We start from the raw sequence: 19,131 nt of genomic DNA on the forward strand, positions 1-19,131 counted from the left end.
AATTTGTACACACCAAATTTTTGTCAACTTTTTGTTTTAAATTTTTTCCAGCATTTTGAAAAAAAAATTTTTTTTTTAATCGGTTTATACTGACATTGACTACGATCTTGCACCGTTTTTTTGTGCACATTGACTGGACTATATGAATGACTGCGAATTTGATTTGGAATGACGTTTAGAGAAATGTATTTTCAGGATATATTAGCACGCAAAGAATTGCAATAATTTTTAACAAATTAAAAAAAAAGTGGCATTTAGTTTTCCGTTAATCACTTAAAAACTATTAACATTTTCGAAATTTTGAAAAAAGACGCTTAGAAAGGAGGGAATTTCAAATTGAAAAGTGCCAACTCCACGAACTCTACCTCTATTATTTATGATTTTAATTTAACGCCAAAAATAGAGCTTTGCGTGGTCGTTGCGGTATGGGCGCACTGCTGCGAGAAAGAGAGAGAGAGAGTACCCCATAAAATAGTTTTCTTATAGTAACAAGTAGTAATTCAAAAATTTAAATAACTTATGGTAACATCTCAACACTTGAAAAAATAAATCCCCGTTAGAAAAAAATTATTAAGTGAATTTTCCAAAAAAGTTTCATTTTTGTTAACTTACTAATTTTTTCCAATCTTCGTTTTCATAAACAACAATGTAAACTCTATGAATTTTTGGCTTCGTAGAGCCTTTCTAATATAAATGCTTAACAAGATCACGCAATAAAAGTATATTATTTTGTTCATGATAATTTTTTAAAGTTAACAAAAAATTAAAAATCTAAGAAATGTTCCCGACTAGAAATTACTTCGGGAATACCCAGAGTATATATCTGGACCCTATTGGGTTCCAAGGAGGCATTCCCAATAGGGAAATTTCTATGAGGGCCCAATCAGTTCCCAATTGGGAAATCCTCAGAAATAATTCATTAATTTGTAATTAGTTTTTCCCATTCAGGCTCTGTGTGGGACCTAATTGGGAATTCCCAAAACAACAGTAAAAATTTTTAACCAGTTTTTCCCAATTGGGATCTGCATTGGGCCTCAATGGGAAAACCCAAGATAAAAAGTAAAAGTTTTGGTCAGTTATTCCCAATTGGGCTCTGCATTGGACCTCAACGGGAAAGCCCAAGATAAAAAGAAAAAGTTTTGGTCAGTTTTTCCCGATTGGGATCTTCATTGGACCTTAATGGGAAGAACCCAGATAAAAAGTAAAAGTTTGGTCAGTTATTCCCAATTGGGCTCTGCATTGGACCTCAACGGGAAAGCCCAAGATAAAAAGAAAAAGTTTTGGTCAGTTTTTCCCGATTGGGATCTTCATTGGACCTTAATGGGAAGAACCCAGATAAAAAGTAAAAGTTTGGTCAGTTATTCCCAATTGGGCTCTGCATTGGACCTCAACGGGAAAGCCCAAGATAGAAAAAAAAATTTTCGTCAGTTTTTTCCCGATTGGGACCTGTGTGGGGCCTCAGTGGGCAATCGTAACGTGAAAATTAAATGCTTCGAGTGAAAATAAAAGAGAAAAAATTATTTTTTCCATGGTATTTGTGATCGGTAAGTGACTAATAAAATTATTTTAGATCAAATGATTTATTAATTTTATGTTTTGAAAGTTGTAATTTAAGAAAAATTTATTCTAGTATTTTAATTAAAATGAAGAATTCAGTACTTCTGCGCATGTGCCAGTATAATTATTAGGTTATCTTTCATATTGTTTATATTTCTCGAACATATTTATAAAAGTAAAATAAATCTTGAGAATCTTAAATATTAAAAAACAATCTCAAACATAGCATGCATTTACGATGTATATATTTATAGTTTATTTAAATCAAATTAGTGACGCTCCACAGTATAGCACACAGTTGTTTATATGATCCTTTGTGTCTTGTATATATGTGTAGTGTAAATAAGTAACTTAGGATAACGCGCTTGTATATCGATATATAGACCGATGGCTGTATAATAACATTAAACAATCGAAGAGTTTTCAGTTAAGTACGGAAGGTTAACGAAGCGTGAGTGTAAGAAAAAACAGGTTATTTGTGATTGTTGATTTAAACTGTGCATTTATAATTTTTAATATTGTTAAAATAATATAAATAATAGAAATTTTTAATATCAATTTAAACTTCTAAGAGTATAATAATTATATATTACATATATGTGTTTAATTGACTACGACGTCCCATTATAATAGTGTAGCACACAGTTGCTTCTTATTCTGCGACACCCTGTGTCATTTATATACATGTGTACTGTGAAGAAACTAAGTATTACGTATTGGTATATCGATGGATGGTGGTTTTCATACCAAACAAAAGACGATAGTTTTAAGTTAAGTACGGAAGGCAAACGTTACGCGAGTGCAAGTTAAAGCAGGTTACTTGTGATTGTTAGTTTAAATTATTTTTATTTTATAATATACTGTTAAAATAAATTTAATACTAAGAATCTTTAATATTAAATGAAATTCTCGAAGAAAATAATTTAATTTTTTAAAGGTGATACCAGCATTAGTGATTGAAAATGACTGAAGACAAGTAAGTATTATAAAAGTAATAAGCATAGAATAAATTGAAACATTAGTTGTTAGAGTATTTCAGGCAGTTTTTCTGTGTATAAACAATAGAATTTTAACGAACAATGATAGTTTTTATTTTTTGAAAAATATAAATTAAAAATATTTTGTATTTTCATACTTGGATAATATTTATAGATTATTTGTATTTTAAGATACGCGACTCAACAAAAGCAGACACTTTTCAAAAAGTAAATTCTTATAAAAAAATATTTTTTAAAATCCCATCAAGCTATTTTAAAATTTTTTCTTGCAAATTACTTAAAAAAAATTTTTTTTATAAAAGTATTTTTCTAAAAATTGTTAGATGTTGGTCTAGCTCAATGAAATTTTACTTCAAGTGTCACGACTTCTATTTTAAATATATACGATTATGAAATTAATTTTGTATAAATTTCATACAAATTATTTTCATAACCAATATGCTGCTTGATATACAAATTTTTTCTTTTCTGTTTAACCATTAAATAGGCACATGTCAAAAATAATTAACTTTTCTTACTGTTGATCTACAGATAATAATTTGATTATTTATTTCTAGGAAACTATCGCGATTTTACTTGGTATTATTTTCCAAAACCAAAGAAGACGGAAAAGTTGAAGAGATCGATATTGTCCCGGCTAATTGGATTTTCTTTGGCAAGAATAACAGTTGTCGTTGTAAATTTATGCCTGGTCCATTTGATCAGTCGAATTACAGCAAGCTTCAAGCGATGGTTAAAAATTGTGCTAAGCCTTCCTCTAAATGGCCTGATTATAATGTTGAAATACGCGGAAGAGCAAGTATGTCTAAATATTTATTACTGTGTATTATTCAGAAAATTTATTATTATGGTATATTTATTTTACAGATTCATATGAAGAAGCTGAAGAACGTTTGAAAATATTAAACAAAGAGTTGTATGCTTTTACGACTGAGAACGAAGATTCCGCTAAACTACAGGCCTCGAAAGATCTTAAATTATTAAAAATGAAGTCAAATAAAAAAAATATCGACAATTTACAAAAAGAATTGAACACCTTTGAAGTAGAATTTGATGATACAGGTAAAGTTTTAAATATTAAAATAATTAAATTAATAATACAGACAATGAATATTCTAATTTTTTCTGTAGAGCCCTCAGGGAGAAAAAATTCTTCATTGCAATTAAATGATAAAAGAAAGGGGAAAAAAAATGATGGATCATTTGACCTGGATAGTGATGATAATAATGACGTTTTTCGACAATCAACCCAGGATTTATCACACGAAACTAGTGACTCTTCACCTCCAACCAGTCGATCAAAATTGCTGAAGCGGAAAAGAGTGTCACCGCGAAATAAATTCAACAATAAGAAGTTGAAGTTACATAATTCTGCGAAGAACAGCAGTAACAGTAGTTTTAATAGCAGTCTACACGATGACTCAAATTCGAAGCAATCACTTACAACTAAGTCACCTACGCGAAGTTGTAAAATTGATAAGTTTAAAAATTCGATAAAGAAGACGCCTGTAACTTGTAAAGGTAAAATTTGAATATTATAATGAAAAAAAAAAATAAAACAAAATCGAGAAAATTAAACTTAACGAATTGTGAAACATATATCCTATAACTTTTTTTTTTACAGATTCAATAAAAAATATGGATGTTATTACATTTTTCACGAGCATAAGTAAACAAATTAGCCAATTGAACTCTACTGTTGTTCAAATTACTGCTGAGTTTAATCAACTAGCTAATGACACGAAGGAGATAAAAAACATCTTAAAAAAGAAATGTTTTGGCGACGGTGTTGATGGTGATGATTCTGTTGGCGATGAAATTAATGAACCGAATAATGTTGACGGAGAAAATCAAAATACTGGTAAAAAAATAAAAAAATTTGATTTTCCCATCGATGATAACGATACTTTTATTGATTTTAATAACCAACTTGAATCTAGTCCTACTTATCGTAAGCAAGTCGTAAGTGAATCCGATTTAATTGATATAATTATTATTAACTTTATTACATATAATTTATATCGAGCAATATAATGTTTTTTAGATAAAACGCATGTCTCAACTAATAAATAAAAATAATCTTTTAAATAAGAATATGACGACGTTAATTAAAGTCTACATTTCAAGAAAATTAGCCATTTTATATGTTCCATCTAAATCCGTCCTGACTAAACAGAAAAAACCAGTATTTAAAAATACTAAATTTTACAAATGCATAGAAGGTAAATTTCTTTTTGATTAATTATTAATGATGAGTTGAAGAAATTTTATTTTTCATTATTACTAATATTTTATCAAACTTTATAGAGGTTATGCGACAAAAACTGAAAAATTCTTCGGGAAATGATCTCACTGATAAGGATATTTTGGATGCAATGTCATTAACGATTCGAAATGCTCGAGACTGGGATGGTCATCGTTTACTGAGGCTGAAAAAACTTGAGGAACCTGCAGATAATGAAGTTGATCAATAAATTTTATTAATATCGTTTTTATACTTAAACAATAGTAAATGATTTTACTATATTAAAAGATTCTACTGGTTATATATGTACTAAGTAATCTAATGTTATTATTATTATTATTATTATTATTATTATGATATTAAAATTAATAATAACAGAAAAAAATTTAGTCCTGTCAATTTTTTTATGATAATTAATTTTTTTATTAGGATCTACTTTAAAATGCTCTTTATGGAGCCACTTTGGAATATTCCTATTAAGACTGAAATTGGGATGCCTTAATGAGATCTTTTTGTGATTTTTTTAAGAAATACAAGTAGGATTATGTCTTCATGGGACCTTTGTTGGATTTATTCACATGGACACAAGAAAGATTACCTTAATGGGATCTTCTTTTAATTTCCCTATAGGGGCTCAAGAAAGATTACCTTAATGGGACCTTTTTTGGATTTCCCTATTGGGGCACAAGTGGTATTGCTTTAATGGGACCTTTTTTGGATTTCCCCATTGGGGCACAAGTGGCAATGCCTTAATGGGACCTTTTTTGGATTTCCCCATTGGGGCACAAGTGGTAATGCCTTAATGGGACCTTTTTTGGATTTCCCCATTGGGGCACAAGTGGGATTGCCCAATCAGGGCCAGAAAGGTCTTTGCGTGACATCCCTATGTGTGGACCCTATAGGGCAACCCACAGAGGACCCAATAGGTCTCACATAAAAATTTCTAGTCGGGTTGTTGACTAGACTATACGCTCTCACTGCACCTGGCTTATAGTCATTGATGTAAGTGGAATAAAAAACGCTGCGCTCAGCCTTAAATCCAAATATCTCAATAACAGTTAAAAAATTATCGAGATATGGCGTGTAAAAGTTTTGAAAAATATACTATTAAACAGAACAAAGTATAAAAAATGTGTCTATGACAAACAATTATTAACATGTGCATTTTTACCCAATTATGCACATGCTGTTATAGGGAATAGGAAGACATTCACTTTGAGCCTAGCTTGAGCTCGATAGCTGAATTAACGAGAGTTATTGGAAAAAAAAATTTTCCTCTGCGTATTTTGTACTCCTAGAAAAGAAATAGTAAATTTAAAAAGAAATTGAAATGCTTTGAAAAAAAAAATTTTAATCTTATAAACTTTAAAATATCATTTTTGCGAATAACTATTTCCTCGTATTTTCTTATCCGCGCTGGGTTTTCGTTAAACTGGGGCTGGTTAGCAGTGAATGAAATAGCGCTGCGAGAACCGCCAAAGCTCGGGTGAACGGCTAGAGTTGAACAAATAAACTTCCCCATCGAATCAGCGGTTTGTGAGTTATTACGATATAAACAACTACATTGTTATAAACAATTGATTGCAACATTTTTGAACGAAACGGGCTCGATTTCTTTAACCCCTAGCTCATATTACCGAAAAAAACCGTTAAAAAAAACCTTGGCCATCACCACAATCACAATTATGATTTAAAACAAAAAAATGGTTTTATTATTGGTTACCTCCTCCATGAGAAACATTTATAAAAAAAAAATATTTGTTAAAATATAAAAAAAATATATTAATAATACATAAAAAATATATAAATATATATATAATATGTATAAAAAATATATTTTAAATAGCTAACTCTTGGCCGATTTTCGTATATATTTTATATTTCTTAAATATATTAAACATATATCTTAAAATAGGGTTGGGGGGGGGGGCAAAGCGGAAGACTTAAGGAAATACTATGGTTCCGAGAACTCAAATACGCTAAATCTTTTTTTTCTTAATGATATGCGAAGTAAATAAACAAAAATTTCAGTAGCCGTTAAAACAAAAAAATTTTCACTTTGGCAAGCAAAATAAGGTAACCCCTAAAAAAGGCGAAAAAAAAAATTATTGCATATTAAGGGGGATACCCACTGCGAGGATCGAAAAAATAGGTGATTTTCGGGAATTTTTTTGACTGGGATAATAAAGGAATTTAGGGATCGGGTTTTTTTTTTGTTTTATAAAGTATACATTAGAGATAATTCTCCTAAATTTTTATTAGAAAATATCATGCTATTATAAAGTTATAAACATTTTTGTGGAGCACCACACAAATTTCCCCCACCTCGGTGTCATCTCTAACCTAAAACGGATTATCTGAAACATAAAAACCAAGTCGCGTTGTAATCTGTATTCATGTGGTTATCGTTGCACATAGGGGATTTTGAAAATTTGGATTTGAAAGAAAATGGCGACATATTAAAAATTTTTTCGTTTTTTTTTTCGTATTTTTTTGGATTTAAACAGCCTTAAAAAATCTTCAAAATCAAAATTTTCAAAATCCTTTATGTGCGACTTTAGCCACTGAATAGACGAATACGATAAAAAAAAGTTGCGAATCGGTTCATATTTATGCAAATTACAGATGCCACCAGTTCAAAAAGAGTAGTTTCGAGAAAAACGCATTTAAAGTTTTCAGTTAATGCAACGGTCAGTTGACGCGCTGTCACAAAAATGACTATAACTCAAAAAATATTCCGAATTTTCAAATAATACTCTAGATACATATTTTTGAATATATAAACTTTGATTTAATAAAATGAAAAAAAATTTTTTTTTTTTTTTTTTTTTTGAAATTTTACAGTGGCTATCCACCTTATAAACTTGATCAAATTAATTTTTTTTATGAGCAATTTACATAAAAAAACATTACATTTTACACAATTTTTGGATGCAAAAGAAGAAAAAAAATATGTACTGGTTTTTATCATAAATCAAAAGCCATTAACATTATGTAACGTTTCAACTTAACTTACTTCTTAAAATTCTAACTTAAAATACAACAACCCTTGGATCTTATTGCGGATTGGCTCGTCGGATGCCAGGATTAAGAGGATATAAGGGTGATGACGTTACTATCTATGATTAATATTGACCAGAAGAGCTTTTGTTCATTGAGATATATATATATATATATTTTTTCTATTAAAATGGCTTAGTAACTAAGTACATAAAAAAAATAATAATAAGGAAAAAAAATATTAATTTATTGTTGAGTAAGGAGTTTGGCTGGTGTGGTCTCCCCTGCTCCGTTGTTCGTTCCTCTACAATAGTGTTGCGTGGAGTTGGTACTTGGCTGTAGCTGCTGCTGTGACCAATATACCCCGTATATTGTCAGTATTTCCGTACGCTGCCGCTGTGACCAATATACCCCGTATATTGTCAGTATTCTCGTACGCTGCCACTGTGACCAATATACCCCTATATTGTCCGTATTCTCGTACGCTGCCGCTGTGACCAATATACCCCGTATATTGTCAGTATACTCAGCTCCTCTTCGCTTGGCTCCGGCTGCCGCTGCTAGTATATCTTGTACGTCACTGCTCTCTACCTTGACTGCAAGAATACCCCGTCGGCTGCTGCTGTGGACTGCTCTACTGCTGTTAGTATACCTCGTATACTGTGGACTGCTCTGCTGTAGTATACCCCGTATACTATGCACTGCTCTGCTGTAAGTATATCCCGTGTACTGTGGACTGCTCTACCGCTGTTAGTATACCCCGTATTCGCTCTGAGTGAGCCATGGTAGGGGAAATCAAATTGACTGAAGCGTTTACAGTGGTTACTTTCGGAGTTACGGGAGGCTATGATTACTGAAATTGTAAGCAAGCACACGTGAAAGTATTTATTTTGTTATTATTTAATTATTTATTTTTCATTTTGATTTTTTCCTTAGTATCATATTTTGACTTTGATATGAATTTCAAACAACTTAACCTAAATGCTTACTGCAATCTTTTTTATTTTTTATCATTATACTTACTTATTGATGGTCCGTTTAGCTAAAAAACAAAACTGCAATTACTATAAAACTCACATATTTTTTACAACTTTTTTTTTTACTATTATTTATAATATTTATTTATTTTTATGTTTCTTGCTATTGACATACGTATAAAAACATACTCTGACAGTCTCCCGTAGTTCGTATTTTGTCTGGCGCTGCAGTCACACTCATAGCGAATACTGTGGACTGCTCTGCTATTAGTATACCTCGTATACTGCGGAGTGCTCTGCTGCTAGCTAGAATTTCTCCTAGCTTTAATGCTTTCAACTGCCAGCTCCTGAGTATTTTTCCCCGAAGGTACTTTTACTCTCTACACGATATTCTCGAGTAGTGAGCTGATCTGATTTCGTGTGCATTTGAGTTGGCTTTTAAGCCTTCTACTATAACTATCCTCAAATGAACACTGATCAGCGCCCTTTTTCGCCTGGCGGTGGCGCTTGGTACTAAAATTGCTTTTGCAAGCAATTGCGCCCATCTTCTCTCTCCCTCTCACGCTTCCTTTCTCTCTCTTCTTCTTCTCTTCTTCTTCCCGGTCTTCGCTTCCGAGAATTTATTGATTTTATTTCGTTTCCACGAAATTTTTTCTTTCTTCTCTTTTTTTTTTCCACGAGCACTTTATATATATATATGTATATACTTAAAATTATTATTTATTATTTTTCTCTTTTAATTAACTAAAAAAAAAAAATTATTTTTTTTCTAAAAGTAAAAAAAATTAATTATTTATTTTATTTAAAATTTAAAATTTTGTGACTCGTCACAATTATTTCACGGAAACTAGATTTTTTTAAAAGTTTAACAGAAAATATTCAAAATAATATTCAATTATGTTTACAAAAGTAATTTTGGAATGTTTAAAAAACATTAAAATAAATGACATTTATTTTATAAAATTGTGAGTGTACCCCGTTTAATCGACCCTACCCCCTTTTGCCCTTCCCTTCTCCTATATAAAAAATACATTTATATAAATATACAAAAAACATAGGTATGATAATACAAAAAAAATACATTAGTAATAAACTGTAAATCTATAAAAAATATAATTATGAAAATATAAAAAAATTATATAAAAAATATATTTTTTTATATTTTAACATATATTTTTTTTTTATAAATTTTTTTCATAGAGGCGAACATTGTTAATAAAAAAAAAGCACATCTAACTTAATCATTTTTCTGTAATATTAAGTATTGAATAACTAACAAAACAGCTTATACCATGTATAATTAAAAAAACTATCAAGTCACAAAAAAATTTATTGATGTTTAAAAATTTTGTTCTAAATCAGAACTTGATATACACCCTGAAAAATCGATGATGGCTTAAAGATACGAACAACATATGAATCTTTGAAAATAATAGAAAACAAAAAATAACTTTTAATCTTTTACGTCTAGAGGGTTAAAAAATTAAATTTTTACTGTCATCAGGCATATAAACTTATGTTTGTGTTTCATCTATGGATACCAAAATATGACCAGGTTCGTCGTTTGTGAACGAAAATTAAATACTGGGTGTCTGAAGGGCCCCTTCTAGTAACATTAAAATTGTTTTGATTTAATTTTTTTTTTTTTTTTTTACACGTATAAAAAAATTTCGGTTAAATGTTATTATGATTTTTTTAGCTTGACATTATCACAAAATTATAAAAAGAAATTTTAACAAATAAATTATGATGAGTTTTAGAGGGACCAGTATCCCCTCTAATTTAATAATTGTTTCTCCGCCCTTGTTGTGCGTAAGACAATAATTATACATTCAGGGGATGGTTTTTAAATTAATATTAAGGTTTACCGTCCAGGGGGCGAGATATATTTTATTGTGGGTGTGTGGGCGTGGAAAAACGTCCAGGAGGCGCATATTAGTTTGTCATAAGTAACCGTCCGGGAGACGAGAAAATTATTAGTTTGTCATAAGGAAATTTAGTTTGTCATAAGTAATGTCCAGGGGACACATTAGTTTGTCATAAGTACATTAGTTTGTCATAAGAAATAATTATTGTCATAAGGTTAATATAATAAAAGCAAGGTGCTTAAAATAATTAAAAATTTGGAGTAACATTATTTCAGCCTATTCTACAGTTCCTCTTCTCACTCACAAAATATTACAAACGACCCTGAGTAATAAATTAATCTAATTTAATTAAAGTAAAATCGTAACATCCGGTTCTGGAAGGCCGAGTCCATCTTCCAGTGGCGCCCTATTATTCGACTATAATACTAGGTGCGACCAGACTCGGCAAGAATAATCTCTCTGTCATATAATCTAAAAATCTAGTCAAGATATTTAAATTTTAGTCTAACTAATTTCTATTTAAATCGTATATTTCAAATTTATTAAATGAATTTAAAAAATTAGATATTAATCTAACAAGTAATATAATAATAGTTATTATCGTTCGCCTATTATTTATTGTTATAAGCAAATAATTAATTCTGTAAGTTAGTTTACTATTGGTCGAAAAATCATAGTTTGAAATACTATGAGGCAGTGGACTTGGAAAGGCCCCTCGTGGTACCAGACTACCAGCTCTGGTCCTGATCCACATGGTTGCGTAAGATTAATGGTGGGGTGCAACTTCTTCCCATACCCTATGTAAAGTGCTTCCTCCACTTGTCTCTTTCGGGTTCCCAACAAGCTATTATCCGCTTGTTCATCTCCTGAAAGATTTTTTACTTTCCCGAATTATCCGAAACTCTAATTATTCGAGCCAAATCAAAGACAATGGCAGCTCGAGGGCGACTCATATATATATTAGATCGATTCAAAAACATCGACTTTTTTTTTTTTTTTTTCAAGAGCACACACTCAAAAGTTTCAGTAGGATAAAAGAAAACGCTAGTTAAAATTTGATCCCTTAATGTTAATATTAAGTACTCCTTGATTGCGATTTTCTATTGCCCATCTAAATAACATGGGGAAAAAAAATTTTTTAGTTTGGAATTTGAAATATCCTTAATAATGTATTATACAAATAAGCCCAGGATACCTATTTGTAGAAAATTTAACACTCTACAAAAAGGTCTTATGATTTTTAATAAATCCATCTGTTCGAAAGTTATTTAAGCTTGAAGTCAAATTTATAATAAATTTCAAGATCTTTTTACTTTCCTGGCAGGACGATCAGACCTATCACAAAATGTCATAAGACTTTTTTTGTAGACAATTTTATTTCCTAGAAATTACTTCTGACAAAATTCTTTGGAATTCTGCATAGTTTTCTAGTTATTTTCATTTTAAAGTCAAGATGTTAAAATCGATCCAAATACTATTTTTTTTTAAGATCATGATGTTAAAATGAAAATAACTAGAAAACAATGCTGAATTTTAAAAAACTTTGTCAGAGATAATTTGTAGGAAATAAAATTATCTACAAAAAAAGCAAAACGACATTTTATGATAAGTTTGATGGTTTCGCCGGAAAGTAAGAAGATCTCGAAATTTACTATAAATTACACTTGAACCTTAAATAACTTTTGAACAGATAGATTTATCAAAAAATAATAAGAGTCCTTTTTCTGTAGAGCGTTAAATATCCTACAAAATTGTATCCTGGGCATATTTATACGGTACGTCATTACAGACATTCCAAACTTAAAAATTTTTTTTCCCATGCTATTTAAATGGGTAATAGAAAATCACAATCAGGAAGTACTTGATATTTATATAAAGGGCTTATATCTTCAAAGATTTTTTTGTGGAACGCTAAGCAATCAATTTTTCTCTATGTAGAGAATAAAAAAAAATAGCCAATTTTTTGGACCCACTGTAATATATATATTATGACATTGACATATATTTATGATTAAAGGAGACATATCCATAAAAATTAAAAAATTTTGAATCAGGATGGAAATAATTATTCAAATAAAATAGACTTTACAGAATTTCAATAGTAAATGTGTCAACAACGTAATTAATGTATAAGTTTTAAAAATGTAGGATTTAACTTTGCAAAACGTTGCTGATGTGGAAGAAAAATTAGCTACTTCCCTAGAGAATAATCATGAGCTACACCCAACGGTGTCGGACCCTAATTACATTAAAGATAGTTTTTTATCTACAACATCGAATCCACCACAACAACAGGTAAAAACATAAAAAGAAAAAATTATTTACAATAATTAAATAAAGTATAACGATGTGTAGAATTTAAATCGGGAAATTTTCCAGATCGCAAACGAGCCGTTGAGTGAAGATCACTCTTCAAAAGAGGTATGTAAAAGAATTTAGAAGCAATAAAAAATGATCAGATTCACACATATTTAAGAAAAAGTTTCGTTAGTTAAAAATGATGCAGGATTAAGTTAGAAATACCCTAAAAGAATTAACCAAATCGATATCTCATTTCAATATAAATACATTAAGGTGATCCCTATTTTAAACTTTTTCAAATTTTTACACTCCCATAGGCTTCTGTGGTTCCAGATTAATTAAAAAAAAAAAAAACACCAAGTCTTAGGTCTCTATCTTGATTTTAATCCGTGCCGCACAGCGATATCAGTTTCCCATTTAAATAACATGGGTTTTTGGCACTGAACGATCAAGTTTTTACTATGACCAAAGTAATTCCTGATTACTGTATTAGGCAACAATCTAATATTATTCAAACAAAAAATTTCAGATAAAAATAAAAAAAAATGTTTTACTTTATTTTGCTGTACCTCCAAAATGATTGGAGCTAAAAATCCATAAAAATTCTGAGGGATAGCTACTATAATAAGAATAAACTCTACTATGCTTTAAATTTTGTGAACAATTTCTTTGGCCTGAATAAAAAATTAATTGGTCAATCCCAGTTTCATTTCTCGGTTAAAAATTTGTTTTATTCACTTTTTAATTATATTTAACAATTTAATGAAACCATTTGTCAACAAATTTAGACTTGATCATATTTCTTTCCCAGAAACGTAAGATGCCAACAGTCATCGAAACATTTACGATAAATGCTGACATTATAGACCAGTTGAAAAAAAAAAAGTTACATCTAGAAGATCGGTTGAAAATGAAAGAAGGCATTGTGAAAATACAGGCTGCTAGTATTAAAAACTTGAGAGCACAATTAGAGAAAATAACAAGCGATAATGGCGTGGATTTAATCAAGAATGAAATTCAATGTGGATTCATAGATTTAAGAACAAAAATTTGTGATGTAATTAACACAAATTTGAATGAATATAGATCGGAAAATGCAATAGAACCCAAAAAAAAATATTTGACAGGCGTAGACTTTCCTCCTCTAGATCGAGCTACAAATAAGGTAAGATTAGTTAAAAAGATTGCAATCTATGAATTTTTTGTTGTAAAATTTCAGAATACTAAAATTTTATACAGTTACCTAAAAGTTTATGGTATTTTATGAAATTAGATCAAAAGATTTCTTCACATTCAAACATCTATTAACTACTTTATAATATCTAACTCAGACTTTATAAATGATGGATAAATCCAAAAGTGCACACCTCAATCACTTAATTTATTTTTAATCAATAATTTTTTTTTTTGTTACAATTTCAGAATGGCAATTCATTTTTTTTTAATATGATTTCGATTAAACTTTAAAATTATTAAATCATTTCTCATTTATTATTGTCAGTATAGAATTTTATTTAAAATATTCTGACTTCTTGCTTTAGATGTAAGCTTTTTTTTTTTTTTCTATTGTCCCATCAGTACTACTGCCAGAAATTGAAGGAGAAAAATGCATAAAATAGCAATAACAGTAATAAAAAATGACAACTAAATTTTTCATGAATAAGTTTGACGTTTTTTATTGATTAAAATTAAACAAAAAAGATTTAAATACCAATTATCGGTTTTTTACGAGTCCGAACACCGCAATTGACACACTGGGGGCTTCGGACTAAATCAATTTTTTTTTCAATTTATCTTACTAAAAATCAACTAAATATTATATTAAAAATGTTCCTTGATTAATGCCCTTTAAAATGGTATATAATTTTAACAACTTTGGGGGACTATGAAAACGGTAAAGAGGATTTAAAGTCAGTAAAAGGGCCGAGAGTCAAAACGTGACAGTAAAACACACTCAACATGTTTGCGATTGAGATGTAAAATTACTATGCTTTTCCGTTCACTAATAATAATTTACCTTATCGATATTTTTTACAGATACAGATACTTCCGGACAAGTCAGTACCGGCAGCACAGTTGGCCAGTGCAATTAATAAAACGAATCTGCAGCAACGGGTCAAAAAAGTGGTGGAAATGTATTGGCCCGACGGTCCATTGCGTTTTCGTTCCAAGACAATTCATACCCGACAATACATCCCCGACAATTCACCCCTTACGACAACTTATCCTGACGACAATTCACCCTAAGATAACTTATCCCCGACAATACATCCCTAAAATATACAACATTCACAACAATTAGTTCCAACAAGGAAAGGAACAAATATGAAACCCGACTTCGGAACAATAAAAAAATAAATATCAATAACTTAAACATTGTTATCAAAATATGAACACTTTATTTTTGACAAACTTAGATCTATATTTAAGTAATGAACAACTTAATAGCAACATTCATTATCTAAATCCATTGTAGTTACCTATTCATTACGGAACACATTAATGTCATTATGACTATCAATACATTGGACTTAAAATTATCACAATTATGTATTACAAAAAATACTGTTATAATGTTTTTAAACATCTGGACAAGACAACTACACTACGATAAAATCGTGAAATCATAGAAGCCTCTTACATCCAACAACAGGTGGCAATACATGCTAACACCTACAGAGTGGGTTAATTTTTTATATTAAAAATATTAAGATATCCGCTCATTTTCGAGCGTTTGTTTTCAGGTAATTAGTGTTGATAAAATACTAATGAAATATAAATATTAGGTGTACAAAAAAGTTCTACCCGTTTTTCAAAGATGGAGTTATCTAACAACTATTTATAGGTTAGCTATGAATACGTATATGTACATGCACAGCTGTTTGTACTCTTTAAATTCATCAAACTTTTAATATATTAATCTTCGATATATATATTTTTTATTAAGTTAAAAATGGAAGTAAGTAATGAGCATATCCGCCATTGTCTTTTATATGAATTTCATCAAGGAAAAAGTGCTGCTGAAGCTCAAAGAATAATCTGTGCAACTTATGGTGACAGTGTTATTGATGACAGTACTTGTCGAAGATGGTTTCGGAAATTCACAAACGGAGATTTTAATTTAAATGATAAACCACGCTCTGGAAGACCTTCAACAATCAGTGACGAGAAATTGGAAGAATTACTGAATCAAGATTCTGCACAAACACAACAAGAACTTGCGAAAAAGTTAAACGTTACTCAACAAGCTATTTCTGAAAGATTACATGCTTTAGGTAAGATTCAAAAAGAAGGAAAATGGGTACCTCATGAATTAACTCCAGAACAACGAGAGAGACGAGTTGACTCATGCCTGTCGTTGCTTTCACGACATAAAAAAAAAAAGTTTTTTGTGGAAACTTGTAACAGGGGACGAAAAGTGGGTTTACTATGAGAATCCTAAACGTCGAAAACATTGGGTAGACCCAGGACAACCAACGACATCAACACCAAAACGTAATGTTTTTGGGAAAAAAATATTGCTTTGTATTTGGTGGGATGAGTGGGGCGTGCTATATTATGAGTTACTCAAACCAGGAGAAACCGTTACTGGAGAACGCTACAGTTGTCAATTAAAAAAATTAGCAGATGAAATCAACAGTAAAAGACGATTTGCGGGACAAAAACCTCGACCAGTGATACTGCAGCATGATAACGCCAGGCCTCATAGAAGTTCAATCGTCCACCACACTATAAATGATTTACAGTGGGAAGTTTTACCGCACCCGGCGTATTCACCAGACCTTGCACCGTGTGATTTTCACCTATTCCGTTCATTGCAAAATTACTTGGCTGACAAACACTTACAAAATGAAAACGAAATGCAAAAAACAATAGATGATTTCATTTCGACAAAAGATCAAGCCTTTTATCGCCGTGGGATCCATCAGTTGCCTGAGCGTTGGCAAAGGGTAGTAGATGCTGATGGTGGTTATTTTGATTAAAATTTGTATTTTATTTAAAATTTTTAAATATATTTTTTTTTGACAAAAAACGGGTAGAACTTTTTTGTACACCTAATACAAAGTCTTTTCTTTGTATAAATCATTATGATAATCAAAAAATAAAATATAAGCCAACAATTCCGCTCATTATCGAATGCTCATTTTTCAGGAAAATGATAGTGATAAGGAATAATAATATATAGATTATTTCTAAAAGTATGAATTGTCGTAGGGATGAATAATCGCGAGGGACGAATTGCCGGGGTAGAGTTGTCAACAGATGAATTGTCGCGGGGATGAATTGTCTTGGGACGAATAATCGTCACACCGGCCCGACAAGGAAGTAACATTAGGCTTAGGATTAGAGAAGGGCCAAGGCATTCGCAGGATAATAACGAAAGAAGAAATAGAAGCTATTATACGTATGCTATATAACTACTTAATTCATTTTCTCTTTCGTTTATGTAAGTATAAATTAAAAAAATTTCCTTGATTTAACGAGCTTTTCATAAAAATTTTTAGCATTATGCAAGAAATGTGAAAGGAATAATTCGGGGTTGAAAGCAGGAGATGAAAACTTCCTCAAATTCTAAAAAGTTAAGGAATAGATCGGAAAAAAATTAAGGGATGATCGATATAGGAATAATAAAACAAAAGAAATTCAATCTAAAAAAGGGGGTGAAACAGATCAAGAAAAAGAGGACAACGTGAGTGAAGAAAGGGGTAGTAAAAGAAGAATAATACTACCTAATGTACAAGAAAAAAAACGCAAAGTTACTCAAAAAAAGATAAAATAAGAAAATCAAAAATCAATAAATAAATTTAAAATAATGTTTTTGAATACAATCATTCATAGTGGTCCAATTAAAATTCCCGTCATATATACTTAAAAAAAGGATTTTAAGTATTTTGCTGTTAGTGTTGTTGTTTTTATTGTTGTTGCTGTTGTTATATATTAGACTGTGTCAAAAAAAAAACTATTTTAAACTTCCCACTAAGAAAATCAATAATTTACAAAAATTTCGGGAAGTTATTGCTTTCACCACGATTTTCGGAAATCGAGTTTTCATCAGATTTCGACGATTGAAGGTCCTAGAAACTTAATCTGATTATTTTCAGCATGATGTCCGAGTGCGTGCGCGCGCGCGCGCGCGTGTGTGTGTGTGTGTTTGTGTGTGTGTGTGTGTGTGTGTGTGTGTGTGTGTGTGTGTGTGTGTGTGTGTGTGTGTGTGTGTGTGTGTGTGTGTGTAACCGGTCTATAACTTTTTAACTAATGAATCAACCTGAATAGTTCTTGCGGCGATCGAAAGAGCTTCATGGCTATCAACTTTCTTAAAAATTTCAGATAATTTAATCAAGTAGACTCAAAAGTAGTTGCGCATCACGAGAAAAAATTTTTCCATTTTTGAAGTGAAACTTCTTTACGGAGGCTAAAATTGAACGATTTGAGGCGGAAAAGGGGAGGTAGCGCGAGAGAAGAAACATTGAGTGAAAGTTTAGAATAGGCGAGAAGTGGAATTGCTTGCATAGCAAGCCTCATATATTTTAAAGAGTGGGGGGAGTTGAGGAGAGTCGAGTGGAATTTACGAGTGTAGTGCACATGCTTCGTAATTTAACCACCTTATTCATTTATATATATATGTATATATATATATACAATATCGGCCATTAGATCTTATCGGATAGCATAGCTTCGAGAAAAGAAAAATCTCTGAAAATCAAAATATGGATAACTAGTTTTCTACTAAATGTAAAAATATATGTATTAAGGTGGCGCAAAAAAACCAAATATTTTTTTTTTTTTTCGATCTCACATAAAAATTTGTTAGATTACGATGTTTTAAGAAGTCTCTCCAAAATCAGCTCGATAAAAAATTTCCAAGAGGTCGCTCATGAATTTTGAAAATATCAAAAATAATTGAAATTCGGATTTTTTACTTCTAAATTTTTTCTTTGTCGTGGCAGCAATAGTTTATATTTGTAGAATCATGACTATGTTGAAAATTTCTGACCAATATTCAAATATTTTAACGGTGTTCAAGAATTTTAAACATTAACTGATAAAATGTAACTATTAGTTTGAATTAGTTTTTGAATTTTTTTATAACTCAATTCTTGTTATTTCAGTAAAATATGTCTTCTGCATAACCAAAAATATACAGGACAGTCTTAAGCAATAAAATTTGGTAAGTTTTGAATAAG

At 30.5% G+C, this 19,131-nt stretch overlaps 1 protein-coding gene across 2 annotated transcripts; it reads left to right on the plus strand.

Annotated features, from left to right (window-relative positions):
- Positions 1–1,720: 1,720 nt before the first annotated feature.
- On the plus strand, positions 1,721–5,089 carry LOC128667438 (leucine-rich repeat and coiled-coil domain-containing protein PF3D7_0703800-like). 2 transcript variants are annotated; one of them, XM_053737357.1, is made up of 8 exons: positions 1,721–2,385; positions 2,495–2,533; positions 3,113–3,354; positions 3,423–3,617; positions 3,687–4,076; positions 4,180–4,517; positions 4,600–4,777; positions 4,863–5,089. In XM_053737357.1, exons 2-8 carry the CDS (start codon positions 2,520–2,522, stop codon positions 5,027–5,029), a joined length of 1,524 nt encoding a protein of 507 aa, XP_053593332.1. In that variant the 5' UTR covers positions 1,721–2,385; positions 2,495–2,519; the 3' UTR covers positions 5,030–5,089. The 2 variants fall into 2 exon arrangements, with proteins under 2 accessions (XP_053593332.1, XP_053593331.1); XM_053737356.1 differs by having other exon boundaries at positions 1,721–2,533.
- Positions 5,090–19,131: the final 14,042 nt, after the last annotated feature.

The sequence above is a fragment of the Microplitis demolitor genome, chromosome 3 (genome assembly GCF_026212275.2).
Source record: "Microplitis demolitor isolate Queensland-Clemson2020A chromosome 3, iyMicDemo2.1a, whole genome shotgun sequence".
In the NCBI taxonomy this organism is placed as follows: domain Eukaryota; kingdom Metazoa; phylum Arthropoda; class Insecta; order Hymenoptera; family Braconidae; genus Microplitis; species Microplitis demolitor.

What these genes read in the sequence shown, in the direction of transcription:
- LOC128667438 (XM_053737356.1), top strand. An exon ending in TGAAATACGCGGAAGAGCAA is followed by an intron (nt 3,355 to 3,422) that starts GTATGTCTAAAT and finishes TTTATTTTACAG; the next exon opens with ATTCATATGAAGAAGCTGAA. An exon ending in GACGCCTGTAACTTGTAAAG is followed by an intron (nt 4,077 to 4,179) that starts GTAAAATTTGAA and finishes TTTTTTTTACAG; the next exon opens with ATTCAATAAAAAATATGGAT.